Raw genomic sequence first — 18,969 nt, forward strand, 5'->3', positions numbered from 1 at the left:
GGGAATCGCACAAGCCACGGATGCTATTTTGCCAGCAGCAACTATAATTTTAGTTTTATAGAGTTTTTCTTTGTTATTTTCTAATATGTTTGAGGGAAAATGTTGATACTTCCGACAACCTCACCTTTTTCATCTGACACTACGTTACTCGCTCGCTATCTTGCTAAATCGTGAACCTTGCTGGCTTCTAGACGCCAACAGTAGTGTTCATGTTGCTGTTGCCTAGCAGCAGTGCTCTCACAACAACTTGAATGCCAAGTATGTTGTGCACACTATGATGTTCTTTTGTAGGCCGTGCAGAAGTTGGTGTCACCCTGGTTTTCTTGTTATAAAGCCTATTGGATTTTTCCACTGGACCTTGGATTATTGCAGGAAATAAGCTCTGTGGCAAACAAACGGTTATGATACTACACGTTTTGTTCAACAAGATAATCTTCACAAATGAACACCTCTTTTAAGGATTTTGAAGTGCAAATGCAATCACCTGAGGTAGAATAACATTAGGCTATAAACTAACATCTGCATAACTCAAAACCCCTGCCACTACAAGGCTGCAAAGCTTTGTTAGGCTTGATAATGCTCCGTAGTCTCATATAGCCAATTGTTAGCAACCACCTTTTGAAAAAACCTGTAAAGCCAGGTATTTATTGACGTATTTGGTCATAGAACAAAAGGGGAAAGTCTCAAGCCTCATTAACCAAGGCATCTACTAAGCAGTTTCGAAAATCCATTGATTTTGAGATGAGGGAACTGAGAGTGCTAAAAAACTAATACTTTTGTTTTAGAATTTAATTTCTGCAGAACCTTTTGTGATCCTCATTAAAACCTCTTTGTTTCTTTATATTCTTATAAAAACGGTTTAGTCACCTTTTTATATTCTTGACACATCTCTTAACAGTTCTTTGCAAATCATAGTTAAATGTTCTCACTCTCATCTATTAAAAAAATGTGCAAACAACTCAGTTTTGTTTATTTTATTTCTTTTATTGAGCTTCTATTTACAATGTTGTGAGCCAGAAACAGGCTGGTGAGCAGCCCATGGGGAAAAATAACAAGCAACCCAGATGAGAAAAATCCGATAATTGCATTAATGAAGCATCCTTACAAGCATACTTTTAACTGGTGTTTGCCCTACAAATGATTATCTTGATTGGTAAAAGTAAAAAATAAACTGTACACATTACACAAATCACATAATCATGTAAATTTTGCTATAGATTGTTCACTCATATTATCTTGTCCCTCATTCACTTAGTGCAGTGCCAGTGCTTGTATGAATTATTATATAATAATTATGAATCATTATCTTTAAATTGAAAAACACCACAGGGTTTGTTTGACATTCAGTTCCCAGTAAAGTGATCCAAAACAAAGTATAAAACCATCATCTTCATAGTGCTGATTACCACTGATCTCTCGCCTCATTATGCTTGTTCGTTCTGCTCTATGTTGGCCACAAGAACTTTAGTGTCTACAGGGGCTCGTATTGGATTGTTAAAGTATAATTTGTTGTCAAAGGTGCTTTCTCCCAATACGGGCGTGGGTATCCGTTTACGGAAGAGGAGGAAGGCACCAAGTCCGATCACAGCGATTACGACTAGTATTACAGCCACAGTGATGCCAGCAGACCCATGAGAGGGTTCTTTAACAACGTGAGCTGAGAAGGTAAAGAATACAGGAAAATGAAGTGACATTACATGAGTTTAAAACATTAAATAAAAATATTAATAAATGAATAATTAACCATATTAGATGAATTAACTTACCAACAGCTGGAGGCTTCTCTGTAGGTATAATAACTGAAAAAAATGCAAATACATTTTAGTAATTGATGACTAAATTTAAAACTACTGCACATAACAGCAGATTAGACTTACCTTTGGCTGTTTTGCATATGTAAGACTTGTATCTGCTGCAGCTGGCTGTGCCCCACAGTCCAGTCTCTGAGTTAATGACAACACATGACTCTGACTTTGACAGCCCTGTTTTCCAGTTGGTGTAGTCCACAGCGCTGTTATCAATCCACATCCATTCGTCTGAAACAAAGGAAGCCCATTAATGACCAATCCTGCACTCTGACACAGCTAAAGCTCCAGTGTGTGCCTCTCTTGTATTGTCATTACAGCAGATTCACAGAGCTACTCATCAAATTTTCCAAGAAAATTCAGTGCACTGTACAGCAGAAAACATTTTTAACCTGTTTCCCTGGTTGCTAAAATGATGCCAGCCAAAATTGACATTTGTTTGCTGGATGTCAGACACAACTGGGGGGCTCAGCCAAGGGGACTTGGCTTGGGAATTGGAGGGCTGAACCAAAAGCTTCAAAGCTTTTAGGCTTCAGTTTTACCATGGAAATCTATGTCCACGTCAGTAGTCGTAGTCATAGTAGTAGTTGGCATTACAATTGTCCGAACTCAATATGTCAAACATCAACAAATATGTTTGTATGTCTGTAAGTCTGTGTGCGTCTATATGTAAGTGTATGTTTATATATTAAAGATGAAGTTCACTGATAATTAACTGATTAGCTGAGAAGGGGTAGGAAATAACGAGTTAAAACTTCCTCCTACTTATGTAACATGAACATGTAAGATGCAATTTCTTGTCACTTATTTGAATCTTGCATAGGTTATCATCAAAATTTGTTATTGACATTTTGATTTTTATTTTCTATATTTTTCTATTTGTTTGTTTTACATGTTCAAAATATCTATCTATCGACCCATCCATCCATCCAGGACACTGCTCACCTTCTTTTTTCGCTTGAAAAAAAAACTAATTGCAAAACATGCTCACCTTCATGAGTCTTGTAGAGGCCGAGCCAGAAGGCCTTGGATTCGTCCTGCAAAAGCTCCACGTTCTGTTGAATGAACAGACTCTCCTGAGGGTCCTCTATACTCACCAGAGAAGCTCCTAATGAACAATAACAGACTGTCAAGATAGTATACACGTATAAATTATAATCTTTTTGTCAAAGTTCTTCATAACGTACCCATTTTCAGACATTCAACTGAGGCATGGGCCCAGTTATCCACCACTGAGCTGAGGAAGGAGTAACAGTGGCCTCTGAAAGGTATCCAGGTTTTTCGTTTCTTTGGTTCTGGACACTTGCCGGGGAGCTGTGGAGGCTCGGTTGGTGCTATGTCTGATAAAGAGACAGGAGAATGCATTGCTAACCGGGCTTTGTGTTTGGATCTGTGCAGCATATAGTGCAGGAGAACTGATATAGAGACCATCTGACCTTGTGACCTCTTGCAAAGGGAAAAGTAGGTAGTGGTACATGGTCCTGTCTTCCATTTTCTGTCCACGTCCATATATACACAGCCATAGTTGTCTTTAGGCTCATTTTTGCCCCATTTGGTATAAGATAGATGCCAGTTATCGACCCACTTGTACCGCCCACCAGTCTGTGAAAAAAACCATATTACTCACATTTGTTGAAACAGAGTTAAACGGTTTTAATTTGAAATCCTGGTGCAGGTAGAGCCCTTTACCACATTGCTGTTGAGACCGATCCATACAGGCTCATTGTGCTTGGAGATCTGCAAGGTGATGTATGCCTGCATTATGGGGTTCAGGATACTGGCCAGATCTGCGTCATCTGCTTGGCACTGCCTCCTCGCCTCATCCCATCTCATCTTCTGGGTCACAAGTTTGTAGGAGTCATTGCCAAGTTTGTAGAAATTCTTTGGTGACACAGTTGTGGCCGGGACTGCAATTTGAGAATCTTTGCAAAAACAAACACCATTTAATAAACAACACAGAGTGGAAAAAATCCTCTACAACATAACACTTATGTTGTCCCCCCATTGCCCGCAGACCCGTGATTATGTGGCTTTGCTGATATTTTACTCACCAACATTTCTTTTGCAGATGAAGCCATGTTTTGAGTGACAGTCTGCGACCTTCCAGGACCCTGTAGTTTTGCCGCTGCCGCCCACCATAACCACACAGTCAAACATCTATCAGACAGAAAAAAAACAGACTTTTTAACGTTTTTGAGGTTGCAAAGGAGGCAGGTTGTCCAATGGTAGAAGCAGATTTTCAGGTGTCTTTTGTAATCTTTTCACTTTTTTTTACACTGCAATCATATGACTCTCACAATGTGATCTCACAGAAATATGAGAAATGACAACAAGCTCTGAATGCTGCGTTATGTGATGTTGGTAATTACATGGTGGCAGGACAATTAGGTTTAGGCAACAAAACTGCTTAGTTCGTTAAAATATTGTGTACTTAAAACAGATTTGTGTTTTCAAGTTTGTTTTTTACAATACGTAAGAATATCATAGCGAAATAAGAACATTATGTAATATGATGCAGCTACGTAAAGGATGCAAGAACAGTACATTTAAAGAAGTATATGTTGAGCTTTAGTTTCGCATGCGTAATGAACAGCGGTCTCATTGGTGTTTCTTCGACTCATCTACCATCCCAACTTCCTCGCTCTTTCTATTACTTATAGGGTCATAACATTAACCACTGCCCATTGCATGAAATCTCTGAACCAGGGAATTTCTGTGTCCACCACAACCGTAGAACCTAATTGATTTTCTATTTGTACCCCTTCCATCGTGCTGGTAAATAAATTTCTTTTGTATAATTATAAATATAATGCCATTTTTTGGCTTATTTTGCTTTTATTTGACAGGACAGAGCAAGTGTGAAAGAAGGAGAGAGAGGGGACGACATGCAGCAAAGGGCCACAGCCTGGAAGAGAACACGGGGCCGCTGCTGCAAGGACATTGCCTTTTTTACATGGGGTTCCTGTAATACCCACTAACATACCAAGCGCACAGCTGGCACGCCATTTTGACACAATACATACCACAATCACGTAATGTGATGTAAATTTAAATGGTGTTAAGAGGTTGTGATCATTTCTTGCATTTCTATGAGACCAGGTTGGACCATCACATTGCTGAGACAGGGAGTTGGATGGGTGTAGATTTGGGTTTTGATTTTGCAGTCCAAACAATCTTGGAGTCCTTAGTCAAATTGTCCGATGATAATTTAACTTGTAGGGGCAGCGGAAAATATTTCAGGGGTACTGTTGTAGTCATAGATTGTAAAAATAATGACCCATTATGTGAAGTCACCCAGACCCAGACTTCTTTTTTTTTTTTTTTTGGAGCAGGAAGTGACCGTATTTGGATAAGAGGTTGGCGATGTGGAGGAGCAAGGGCTGGATCTGACTCACCGACTGCTGCGACACCCTGCAGACAGCCTGTCACTCAAACAGTCCTGTCTTAAAATATGTTATTTTGGGCCTTAATAAAATGCAAATGGATGAGTTATAAAAATGTCACCTTTGACAAGTTATTGTGGGTGTTCAAATGAGTTATAGGAACCAAATCTGTTTTATGTACCAGGCTGTAAACAATTTTATGTATGCTCTAAAGTTGGAAATTTGAACATGGGAGTTTATGGGGACTGAATCTGTTTTGGAGCCAGCCTCAAGTGGCCTGATGATGAACTGCAGTTTGGCACTTTCACATTCATCTTTCAGCTCTGTGAGATTGCTACATGAATAAATAATACGTGATAAATGTTAAGAAAAAAGCTAAATCATCAACAAAAGACAGCCGATCAGTACCAAGACTGCATTTCAGTCAATGCATTCTGCCTCTTTTTCTCTCCACACTGTTTACCTGCATGCAACCAAAGCCCCCTCAAACATTATGGGTTAATACTACTCAGACTACAAATTGAGACGAGAACACTTCCAATCCCCTTGCCTTAAGGTCCTGCATTCATATGCACATATGTGGCTATAGATATTAAAAGCTGAAATGACCTCATCCAAAGTTAGATAAATTCCATCAGGCACTGATGCTGGATGCCCTTTTGCCCAGTTGGTGTATGTGATGCCTTTGCCGTCTGTCCACACGAAGTGCATCTCCCAGTTGACATCATTCATGCCGATCCACAAATCTTTGTCATGTTTCAGCATCTGTATTGTCAGGAAGGCTAGAGAGGAGGACACAATTATTCGTCAACTCACTAAAATTGTGGTTTCATTACATCACTGCATGATGAAATGTCATTGTTCCAGACAGCCACAAAGGAAACACTCACCTTGCTCTTTCTCGTTGACGACAGAAACCAGATTTCCTCCCTGGTTCTGGCAGTACGTCCTGGCCTGCTGCCAGTTCTTCATGTCATTCCCCACAACTATTCTGTAGCACTGTGTAAACAAGATGAATTTGTACTATGTGTTAGAATAACAAGCAAAGGAACAGTTGGCAAACCAGTATGCATAGACTTTTTACAGGAACAGATTTAAGGTAATCCGAGAGTTTAGATCACATTCTGAAAGTAGGAGGAAAAGCACAAAAACATGCAAAAGAATTACAAAGGGACACAAAATGACTTAAAAAAAACAACAAATTTATCTCAAAGAAAAACAAATTGACAAATTGACATAAAATGTCAAGAAAGACACAAATATAACTCAGAAAGACACAACATGAATTCAAAAGGTCCAAAAAATGGCAACAAAGTGATGCAAAGGAACTACTAAAAAAGACGCAAAACAACTACAAAGACACAAAAAATGACCTTAAAGAGATGCAAATGAATTACAGAGAGACAAGGAATGACTACAAAGACACACAAAACAACCCAAAAAAGACCCCAAACCCCTTAAAGAGACACAAAGTGATGTCAAACAGTCATCTAATGACAAAAAAGAGATGCATAAGAACTATAAGCAGACACAAAATGATTAAAAAGCAACAAAAAACAACTTGAAGGATACACGAAATTATCATAAAGAAAGACAAAACCAGAAAAAATGCCTAAAACTACAAAGAGACACATAACAAAAACAGGCAAAACCAGCACAAAATCTGTGCAACTTGCTCCCATTTAGGAGCGATAGTAGGGTTTTTGCATGTCTGTGCCCGGGGTCCCACTGTCCTATAATACTCCCATGTATTGGAGTAATATGTGTTGTATGTAGCGATACATTATTACCTTTCCTTGGAAAGCTATCCACTCTGGTGCACATCCTCCCTTAGGTATGGTGGTTGGGGCCATTGTTGTATTGACAAAATTACTGTTTCTTTTGCAAATAGATGGCAGCTCCATACCACAGTTAATATCATTCCAGTACCCTGTATGTGAAGAGTTTACAGAGAACAACATAAAAACAATAAAAAGAAACTATTAGCTAATATTTATCAATCTGGCACAGCATGCAGCATTAGACTCACCCATGCTCTTATATATGGTCACACAGTTTTCATCGTTATTAGCAAAGTTGGGCTCATTGTGTTCCCATGCGGTGTATATTACAGGGCTGCCATCCACCCAGCTGAAAATGAAATGGAAATTGCAGTTTAAAAATAAATAAATAAATAAAATTTCATACTAGATTTTGATGTGTGATTTTGATTTACCTAAATGATCTATCCAGATTTACAGTCATGCCAATGTAGTACTGTCCTTCTGTGCCTTTTGCTATCTGTTTCAATCAAAAACAATTATCACACGTGGTTTTCCCTACTTTTGCCATGATCATTTTTTTGCAAACATACAACATGTTGTCAAAGTAAAATTCATTGTTTAAAATTTTGTAAAGACAATTCTGAATTTCTTGCCCGTCTCCAGAGGAACTTCCTCTCGCTCTCCGCTGTAATGACCGCTAGATCACCAAAGCTCTTTTTGCAGACGGCTCTAGCAGCTTCCATGTCCAGCTTGTCATTGTTGATGAAATACTGTGTGTCATTGTATATCAGCCAGCCGTCTTCTGTGGTGTTAAAAACTGTAAAAGGAATCAGAACTTAATCAGATATTTCACAGATACAATATAAAGGATGAATTTGGAGGAAAAAAGGCCAAGAGTCAACAGCCATGCTAGCAGCTCTGTGAGGCAGCGGTGCTTTGAGCTAAACGCTGATGTCAGCATGGTAACAATATTTAACAATTAGCTCATTCTCACTCCCAACTCATCAAAAAGTGCTGCTTTTTTCAGTGACCTAGGCTTCGGAGACCAACACACAGAGGCCCCTTTCTCGATTGTATGATATGCACCGAATGTGTCAGTTTTAGACGCAGCACACAAATGCCGCCACTTTGTCTGTGAACTACAGCATCAGCAAAGATGCTTAAAGCTCTGGCACACTTTTCTGCAGTAGCTATGATACACACTAAACTGCCGCTGGCAACAACTGTAATATAAAGAGTGAGAAAGTCTGAATTGGGTGGGCCTGAGGGCTGGATGTAAAACAAACTCCAGACTTTCACTTGGGAGAATGTTGTATTTTTTCTAAACCTAACTACAGACTTTTGTTGCCTTAACCTGTGGAAATAAACCTAAAAACAAAGCGTTTTGAGGGAAAAAAAAAAACCTGCATATAATGAGCAGACACTGTACATCACCTGTGCAAAACGTAAGTGTTTTTTAGAAAACACAATGCATGTAACAAGCATAAATTTACAGGTCATCCCTGGATGTCCAAAACTGACGCAGGAGGGTACCTAGTGCATCATATTTACATGTGTAGATTTACTGACAAAACTGCGAGATTTGACCAGTGGGGATGAGAACATGCTGATTTAGTCATAAAGTAAGGTAAAAATGTTCACAAATTTTTAGATTTTCCACCATAAGCCAAAAATTTAAGTGGATCGGGGGTTCACCATCAGCACAGGCAAATCAGGTAAATGTTTTTGGCCTCCCAGAACCTAGGATTGCCACTTCAGGGGATCGCCAAAATCATGAGGCTTTATCCTCTAGGAATGGTGAACGATGCTACAAAATTTCATGGTAATTCGTCTCATTGCTGAGATATTTCAGTCTGGGCCAAAGTGATGCACCGACAGAGCGACATTGCCATCACTAGAGCCACTAGCGTGATTAACAGAGCACTTGGTGATTGAGAGACTTAAGCTCAGTAAATCAGGTAAATAAAGTTGGGGCTGCTGAAAAACTTACCTGGTGTGGCTACGACAGGCTCAGGTTTGGGAGTCACACCTGCAAGTACAAAGAACCATGAAGTAGGAGCCTCAACAGCCGGGCAAAGCTCTACCTGAACATTAACTCGTGTTTTCAACTATTGTGTCAAAACTTGTGTGTAAACATATCAGATTCAAACTCTATTCAAACAAAATTTAAGTTAGCTGGCATACAAAAAGGGAGAGACAGAGCGCAGGTAGAAAATGAAGAAACATACATGATGGTACCATGACACATCGATGCATATTAACACACTTGATTTTTACTAATTCAATGACTCTTCAGGCCTGAAAGATGTGATTATAAATTCATGATTTATGTTATTATAAAACTCCATGACTTTTTCAGGTTTTCCATGACCATGGTAACCCTGTGTATAAGGTTATGTATTTTTTATTTACATAATGTAATAGAAGTAAATATTTTAATGTGGACCGAGAGTGATGCTACTTTCGATCCAAAACATCTTGATCGCCCCCTGGTGGCTGGGACAAAAACCCCACCCCCTCCATATTAGTGGATGGGCAAAACTAAAGAATCAAACTCCAAAAACATTTTTCCCAAATATGGTTTCTTAAGTGTTTGTTTTTCTGATTTTGGTTTCAATTAGTTATTTTTTGCTATAAAAAGGGGGTTTGATATAATGATTGACAGTGATAATCAGTGTGGTCACGATCAATGGCACTGCTGGTGATTGGTTAAACCGGTGTTTAGGCGGAAACTTTACCACCGAGGAAAACGCTACTGCGCAGATACTAACTCCAAATGACGCTGCCAGCACAAGATGGCAGCAGCTGTTTCCGAGATATTTTGGCTTTAATTTTGCACAGTGGGGGTAAGTGGAGACTCATATTTATATATAGTCTGTGGGCGGACAGATGACGTGAGACCAACGTTTGATAGATTGTCCAGATATTGTCCACATACTGCCCACAGTGAGATACGAACTTTATGCGAGCCAGGTCACTTAGGTATGTCGTTTGGCTGAACAGATCACTGCCAGCATGATCTGATTGTGGAGCGTACGGACCTGATAGTAAATGGGATGATCGGATGAGAACAGTCACACTGACAAGACACGTGTAACTGCAATCATAACTATTGGTGGACACATGGCTTCATGGAGAGACCAGTCGGAGTTACCTTTGCGTATCTGGCAGATCCAGTCGTTGTAGGATTCACAGTGCCGATCATTCCAGTGCCGTCCGTAGTAAAAGTTGACTTCTACACAGTGTTCTTGGTCATTGTGGTTGTTTGGTTCCCCGAAGCCCCAGTTCTCATGCTCAAACTGGACCACAGTTTTCAAAATAAGCAAAATTAGGCACTGGTTGAGAATAAGTGCGATTACAGCATTTTGTGATAACAATCAAGTGCAACATACAGGGGAGCCATCACTCCATCCAAAGCCTGCATTGGTCCCGAGGCTAAGGCCGATCCAGGCTTTACTAGAGTAAAACCTTGATGACAGCAGAAAACACCAGGACTGAATACTTGGATGGTTGAGCAGCATGATATAAATTCTGAAATGCACAAGCTGTTGAGCTAACATACGGATTGTTGCTCAGGTCGCTTGAGCTGTGTATGCTTAGCAGGTCTCCACCGATGGCCCTGCAGAAGTCTTGTGCTTCTTGCCAAGTCTTCTTAAGGCTCATTGGTTTTTTGTAAAGCTTTTCAGCAAGTGAGAAAGAAAAATGTGAGCGTTAAGTATTTAAAATCACACAGATTTTACAGTGAAGTTCAGTTTGTTGTCCTACTTTGTAGCAGATGCTCCTCCTGGAAGTGGGGTACCACCCGGACTCACAGCTCAGGGCCGGGGTAGTTGGTGGGACTGTCGTTACCATTACACCCTCTGCTGGTTTCTTGCAGATGTACTTCTCCTTGTTGCTGCAGCTAACAACATCCCATAATCCAGCAAAAATCCCAGTTGTCATGGCAACACATCCTTGGTGTCTGTCTTTTATTAAACACAGCAAAAAGTTATGTAGGAAATATTGACAAACTGACCACAAAGATATATGGTTTAAAAACAAGGGAGGTGTTATGGATTAAATGATGAATATAAATGAAAGAACTGATACAAAGACAGCACATATAACCTGTTGCATTAGACAAAATGAAAATGGTTAGAAAGCCATGGCTCAGTCGCCAGAAGAAAATATTGGTATCTTAAATTTGTATATTGCTCTTTATGCTAAGTGAAGCTGAATATGAGCTGACCCCAAGGCCCATGTCAAGCTGCAAACCAGCATTTGAGACTAAGAACAACAAAACTGGTTGTTTTTTAAAGTTTTGTTACTGTTTTTCCAGCAGCATTTAAGCCACCAAACATAAGTGCTTTTTAGCAGTGTTTCCACAGGACACAGTGCCATGAAAAGTGATTTTAGTGATTTTTTAACAAGACTTCTGCATTTTTCCAGCTGTGATTGTGGTCCCAAAAATACTCTTTTCCTTAACATAACCATGCGGTTTTTGTGTTGGTGTATAACTTTATAACTTAAAGTTTCAACCTTGCAGCTATATAATACAAAAACACCTGCCAAACACCCCTAGACATGTCCCTAACTCTCTTTAAAAAATACCTGCTTTTTTTTTTTTTTTTTGCTACAAACACAGCTACAAATGTCCTGAATTCTTACTTACAAGTGGTTGCTTTATCCACTAAAAACACGGCTAAAAACGACCCTCATTAAACTCTTACAAAAAAATAGATAAAAAAAAAAAAAACCCACTCGCTTTCGTTGTGTCAACCATAGCTGGAAATGTCCTGACCTCTTGTTGAAAAAAATACTAGCATTTGTCGCTAAAAACTTAACCTAAGTGAAAACACCAGTTTTTTTGGCCTTTAAGTGGTCTTCCAGTGTCTGCTGCCTAGGCGTAACGCCGTCACCATCCTCTCCTCCTCCTGACATGAAATGAGCTTATATACATGTAATCAGAACTACATCAAATGTATGACACAAATGTAACATATCCGTTGTTTGCAGAAACGTTTCTGGCGACTGGGCTGAAAGCACAGATGCACAGCTAAAGAGAAGTGTGCTGTACCTGGCATGCCCACATTGAAATGCGTGAACGTGACTTTTCTTCTGGTGGTCCACTTGAAGGTTTTTATGTCATCTTTGTTCGATAAACCTGTCCAGAAATACTTCTCTGGTCTCAAACCCACCAAACTGACCAAGAAAGCATTCTCATATCTGCAGAGAAACATTTAAAAGCAGAGAGGTGAGCAATATAATGACTTAATCTTCATTTTTAGATGTCAGAAAACAAAATAATTGGATTCCTCAAAATAAAATCAAAAACACAAACTATTTCCAGCTTTAAATTACATTTAAAATCAAACTTATTACAGCATTAAACTTGAATCTTTTTGTGTCAGATCCTTTTTATGACTACAATATGGAGAAATTCATACATAACATGAACTAAATAAGAAAATATTGCCTACCTATCACCCACATCCACAATGTGACCACCAGCCTCTGAGCATGCCCGCTTTGCATCATCAAAGGTCTTTTTCTCTGATCCAATGTTGTAACAATAAGAGCCATGTCTGATCGAGCCCTTTGGACGATAACAAACAAACACAGTGAGAAAACATCTGATAAAGGCTTCGATTTACACTTAAACTCACTATTTAAAGTAAAGGACATCACTCACAAGCTTGCAGCCTGGGTTCGCCTCCTCATGGGTGCCTTCAGCTGGTCTCGTGGACGCCTTTTTCTTACAGATGTATCCAAACGACTTCTCACACATGTGGTCAGCCCACCTCCCGTCCTGTACAGGCCACATACAGCAGATAAGCATCCGACTACATCACTGCATTCATCACCTGTTGCATCTGAAGGGCGTTACCTTTCCTCTGATGAGGACACAGTCTTCCTGGAGGTTGGTGGCATGCGACGGCTCGCCAGTCTGCCACTGGGTGAAGGTAACGTGAGAGCGATCGGACCATTCAAACAACATCTGGTTCCTCTGATCGTTCAAGCCGATCCAGAGCACATCTGTCGGCACTGAGGTGTTTAAATGCACATGTAGATGTTAATGTGGTACAGTTTCTAACGTTTGATCTTTATTTTGTTTTTGTTCTTTAGATTAATACTTTGGCATTTTGGTAAACAGACGTATTTGTTGCAAATAATTAGATAAGAGAACTGATCATACTCTCATGTCAATACAGTGAATATGGAGCTACAACCAGCGGCTGATTAGTTTAGCTAAGCACAAAGACTGGCGACAAAATCCACTTACGAGCAACTCTAAAGCTAAGAAATTTAGGAGTAAAAACGACACGGTGGGGTTTTACTGGTATTGAAGTGACTTCTTTCTGTCTTGTTGTCACTACGTTTGTCAGAAGCAGTGACGGACTACTCAACAGGCCTACAGGAACAGGCCTTGGGGCCCAAAATGTCACTCAAATTAAAAGGTAACAACTAGGAAGAGACAAAAAAACCACAAAGAGATGCAAAGAAACTGCAAACAGACATATAATAACTCCAAAAGATGCAAAACAACAACAAAAAATGATTACACTGAGATTAAAAAAAGACTGAAAAAAGACTGCAGTCACAAAATGACTAAAACAAGAAAAAAATAACTCAGACACAAAAAGACCACAAAGAGATGCAAAGACTCTGCAAAGAGACATAAAATAACTACAAAGGGGGCAAAACAACCACAAAATGACTACAATTAGACAAAAACAACAGACACAAAATGACCCCAAAGAGACACAAACCACAAAAAAAAAGAAAAAAAAAATCCGTCAAGGACTCAAAATGACTACAAAGGAACGAAAATGTTAAGACGAAAAACATTAATGTCAAGGTTAACAAAATAATTTAAATAGGATCCAAGTTATTGTGAAAACCAACAAATCAGTGAAAGAAAGTGACTTATTGCACACTTACAGTATCCAGATTGAGATATGATGAAGCTCTGCTCCTCTATATTAAGTATGCTGGCCAGATCTCCTCCCTCTTTGTGACACGCAGCCAGAGCGTCCCTCCACATCTTTTTAGTCCTCTCCAGGTAGTAACAGTTACCTGCATATGGAACCCAGTGACTGGGGCAGAAGCTGGGCTGGTCTTTACCTGTGGGGAAGGACAGAGGACATGTCTGGTTTGTACTGTGAAGACTCACTCTCATAATAAGCCAGATTTTAATAAACTGGAATTGTGTTGTTATTTTACTTGGTGGTGGAGGCAGGCTGGTGGAATTTCCTTTTCGACAAATGTAACCGAGTTTCTTGGTGCAGGCGCTGCTTTCCCATTTTGAGGCTTTTGCAGCATTTAGGGTTGCACAGGTGAGTCCGGGCTCTGATGACGGATGACCTATTCGAAACATTGATGCATGTATTATTTGTTTTTAATGTAAGAATTCATTAATAATTCATGAGGGCACTTATAATATCAGTCTCTCCAGTTATAAATATGTAGATCATGTAAAAGGCACAGTTAAAATGATGTGGTTATGTTTAGGTTAGACACAAAACCACTCAGATAAGGTTAGGAAACCATGTTTTGGCATAAAATATCTGGTTTAGTCACTACAAACACAGCTAGACATGTCACAAAATGTTTTTAAAAAATACCTGCACTGTTGTTACTGACACAGCTGGAGAAACCTCAGACTTGGTTAAAAAATAGCTGCTTTGGTTATTGTAAACACTGCAGGTCCTGAACTGTTGTTAAAAAACAACTTTTTTGCAACAAGCATTGCTGGAAATGTCCTAAACTGTCAGAAAAATACTCCTGCTTTTGTAGGTACAAACATGGCTGGACATATACCGAGCTTTTGTCGCTATAAAGACGGGACATGTCCAGAACCCTCATTAAAAATTATCCTGCTTTGTCACTACAAACACAACTAGAAATATCCAAAATGTTAAAAAACACCCACTTTTGTAGCGACTCACATGGCTGGACATGTCCTCAACCCTCGTTAAAAAAATACCTGCTGTGGTCGCTGTAAACCCTGCAGGTAATGTCTTGAACTGCTGTTAAAAAAAAAAACAGCCCCTTTTTTTGCAGCTACAAACTATGAACACGCCTGGACATGTCCCAAACTCTCATTAAAAAACACCTTTATTTTGGTCTTAAACAATAGTTTGCTGCCGCCTGCTGTTGTTCGGTGGCCTTCTCGCCTAGGTTTCATGCTATCCACCATCCTCTCTTCCTTCTGACGAAAAATCAGTCTTATATACATGTAATCAGAACTACATCAGACGAATGAAACAAATGTAACATATCTGTGGTTTGCAGAAACATACTATTCTGGCTGCTTCACTGACCTGGAGCCCAGTTTAAATATCTGAAGGGGTTCCCGTTGCTCCACTGCCATCCGCTCTCAAAATCCAGGCTGTTCAGTCCGATCCACAGAGATGTCCCCAAAGTGCTTGTCAATCCTGCATCAAACCACATGTTTTAATACAATAAAGTTCCATAATATAACATTGTGTTGCCGTGGTAACTAATACAAGGCCGACTGTACCTGAGATGTACGACTGCTCATGCAGCTCTACGATGCTGAGGAGGTCGGCTCCTTGCTGCTGGCAGCTCTTCCTGGCCTGATGCCACGTCAACACTGACTGTACGTTCCTCTGATACTCGACCCCTGTGACCGGGTCAGTGTCCCAACCTGAGGTGGCTGCATAATGGACAAGAAACAACAAAAGTGATTACATTTATGAAGTAAAAGTAGTGTAATACCTGTTGACCTGAATTAATTTTAAGGACAAAAAGTATCTTAAAACGGAAACAAAATCAATGATTGAGAAACATCTTTTACACCCCTGTGAGGATTGTTTCATAAAAACAATAATAAAAGTGAGCCCGCTTTCTTTTTCTGTCCTTTTCCTGCCCCAGTTTTAGAGCAGTGTCAGGGGAAAGACGGGCCTGTGCTAAGAGGAAAACAAGGACAGTGCTATGTTGACAACTCATGAGAGGAAGTGGTAGTGTTGTTCTGCTGGAGGAGGTCACAAACCAGACCTGTCAGCACTGACCTCTTCAATGATAGCACTTAGAGAAATAACAGACACGATCATTCTGCAAGCTCAATAATCAGATTCTTCATAAAACCGTAGATCAAGTTGTGCTGATTATTAAAATTGTTTCCTACCTTTGGTGGGACAAAAGCCCCACTTCATGGTTTTATCATAATCTCTCTCTGTTGCACACCACAGCTGTCCGTCTGAGCGACCGTCCTTTGTGCATTCAGCGTACCACTTTTCCTCGAATTTAAATGGGAACAGACAGGGGACTCCAAAGGCATTGCCCCCTATTGTGAAAACCTCTGGGGAGACATGAATCACACATTTAAACATAATCATAAGCAAAATAAAAGATGCAAAGACTGCATATCAGCAACCTGTTACTCGATATTCCAAATGGCCAAAAGCATGCGAACACTTAATTATTACACCTAAATTTGTTTTTTGACGATGAGCACTTTTATGCTGCTACAACAGCCACTATTTAGGGAGGCTTCCCATAAGATTTTAGAATCTGTCTGCAGGGATTTGCGCCTCTTTAGCTACAGTAACATTAGCGAGGTTGTCTACTCATGATGGGCGAGAAGGCCAGTACATCTCAGAGGTGTTTGATGGGATTGCGGTTATGGCTCTGCAGGCCAGTCAAGTTCTTCCACACCAGACTTCAGAGGAGTTACTCTTTAAAGACCTTGCTTTATGCACAAAGGTGTTGTACTGCTGAAAAACCGCCTCTGTTAAACTCTTGGCAAGATTTAGACAGGAGATCCACACTGTATTAAAAGCTCCCAGTAATTTTTAAATGTGCAATGTTTTTGATTTAACAGATGTTTGTCAGCCATTTTCAAATCATCATCACAAAGCAGAACAACAACATAAAGATACAAACACATTAATATCTCATAGATACTGCTTGTTCTGCTTTGTGATGATGACTATATAAAAAATTTTTTTGCAGGATCTTGTAGGAGCCCCAAGAAGATCAACCATCCACTGTATGCATGTGCCGCAACAGCTTTTTGAGTGCTTACACTTGACCACCTTTCTAGTCTTCTGACCAAACGCTGCAACTCGGGTTAGGCATTCAATATGTGAGCTTCTACATGTGCTCAGAACGAGACAACTCAGTTTTTTTTCGATTAATTGATGACCTGCGCTATCTTTCAAAGCCCTTGCAACAAAAATTCTTGATATTTGCACCACATTGCCAATTGTTGCATTCTGAAAATCTTCAAACAGTTTGTAGATACTATAATGTTTTTGAAACCTTCAAGCCTAAGGTGCTCACTTCTCAGTTTAAATACCAATATTTTTTTTGGTTTAAAGACATTTTCATTAAAAACTATACTTCTAATGATGACTTTATTGCATTTTAACATATACTGCATCTACTGGTAAATAACTACATCCAGACTTGTGAGAAGATGAAGAACAGGTAGTCTACTATTTGGAAAATCTGTAGTTTGATCCCCTGCTCCTTCAGTCCTCATTAAAGTATTCTTGTTAGCACTTTTAGTAAATTTGGGTCTAATCTGATAATTTCTATGCAGAATAAAACTGCCAAACTGAATCTTAATACTTTGATTTGATTTCAAAACAATGGTAAAGAATGTGTCAGAGCTGTTAGCAAGACCATCACTTAAACTGACATTTCTTTACATTTTAAATGACATTTCATCATCAGGAAAAGATTACTAGATCTACATTGTAGAAATCCCAATTTTCTGAGAATATCATTGCTTTAAAAATGTAATATTATCTGACAACAGTCTGCAGCATGGGAGATTCTGCACAACAAATTCTTTTGCTGGACTTTGTGACCTTTCTACAGTATACACTATTGTGCTGTTTTATTAAAACTGATTGTGTCCCTTAATTTCTTACCTTGAAACCCCTTCGAACAAAGGTCCCTTTTGGTTCCAAATATCCTCCAGCGACTCCAGAGCCCGGAGCCTTTGTAGATCATTATGTTCCTCTCATTGCGGTTGCCCCAGTTTAAGTGCAGGTCCTGGTCTTTCAGGCCAAAGAGGGTCTCATTCTTGCACTGCCAGTGTTGGAGCACACTGCTCTCATCACACTCATAGAGGACCACCTTCACCCAGTCTTTAATCTCTGTGGCCCCCAGACAGAGCTTGAGGGACAGGCTAAGGACACGCGATTCGGAGGCCCAACTAAACTGCTGGTTTTTGGCATGAGGATCACAGGGCGCCACTGTTACAGAGGTGGCGCTCTCCACCTTTATGCACTTGTTGTGGTTCTCGTTGTAGATCAGGAAAGAGCCAGTGTCTGGAGCAGAACAGAGCACCATCAATGAATAAATTTACAATCCGATTGCACCCCTAATTTTGAAGTAGAATAGACAAAACGAGTACGTACCGATGTCTGCAGTGATGCAGAGGACCTGCAGAAGACAAAGGACCACAGCAACATTTAAACAGGGTAACATTATCCTCAGTGTGCAGTTTGGACTCAGTGGTGTAAGAGGTTGCAGGAGAGTTTTCCAGTCATGAGAGGAGAGGTCTGGTGTGTGCTAAGGTGTGCAACATGGAGCAACAGTGACACAGAGACATGGTGCTTTCCCCCCTTAATCACACCGATGGGTATCCTGTCACATGGTATGCTACGGTTGGTCAAATGACAGCAGTTTCCATGAGCTTCCACAGATTTTTTTTGGGCAAGGGAGAGGAAAGCAGGAAGCAAGCAATCCCATCTCACTATTTAACAAGAAAGACAAAGTCATCCTGACGTGTGTCAGGGTAGGACAGTTGTTCTATTTTTAACAAATCAAAGGCAAAAGAGGAGCCAGATGACGGATTTTGAGAATTAATTCACCCAAGCAGGCTTTTCTAAGATTTAATATATCGCTTTATTTTTAGTTTTTTTTTTAATCTTTTATAAATAGCCCTTCAGTCTGAGCTAAATCTGTGCCAGAGAGCAGATGTCATTCATTAAGACTGGCTTTGAAGAAATTTCAGGTGTCAGAAGATTTGATCAGGAATGTGCCAGTTTTCAGTAAATG

The 18,969-nt window shown here is 39.8% G+C and overlaps 1 protein-coding gene across 1 annotated transcript; it reads right to left on the minus strand.

Moving 5' to 3' along the window:
- Nucleotides 1–959: 959 nt before the first annotated feature.
- On the minus strand, nt 960–18,526 carry mrc1a (mannose receptor, C type 1a). Its single transcript, XM_042510327.2, has 30 exons — nt 18,327–18,526; nt 17,835–18,236; nt 16,082–16,255; nt 15,455–15,610; nt 15,255–15,368; nt 14,155–14,295; nt 13,873–14,055; nt 12,818–12,975; nt 12,623–12,739; nt 12,411–12,526; nt 12,008–12,156; nt 10,717–10,916; nt 10,514–10,629; nt 10,344–10,419; nt 10,106–10,250; nt 8,942–8,980; nt 7,605–7,768; nt 7,404–7,468; nt 7,218–7,318; nt 6,979–7,118; nt 6,079–6,187; nt 5,798–5,970; nt 3,857–3,962; nt 3,495–3,727; nt 3,242–3,407; nt 2,993–3,145; nt 2,797–2,913; nt 1,878–2,036; nt 1,767–1,799; nt 960–1,657 (listed from the first exon to the last, which is right to left on the minus strand). The coding sequence occupies exons 1-30, from the start codon at nt 18,394–18,396 to the stop codon at nt 1,425–1,427; spliced, it is 4,308 nt and encodes a 1,435-aa protein (XP_042366261.2). The 5' UTR covers nt 18,397–18,526; the 3' UTR covers nt 960–1,424.
- Between the last annotated feature and the right edge of the window lie 443 nt (nt 18,527–18,969).

Source organism: Plectropomus leopardus, chromosome 21 (genome assembly GCF_026936395.1).
Source record: "Plectropomus leopardus strain MGB_pleo_1.0 chromosome 21, ASM2693639v1, whole genome shotgun sequence".
Lineage (NCBI taxonomy): Eukaryota > Metazoa > Chordata > Actinopteri > Perciformes > Serranidae > Plectropomus > Plectropomus leopardus.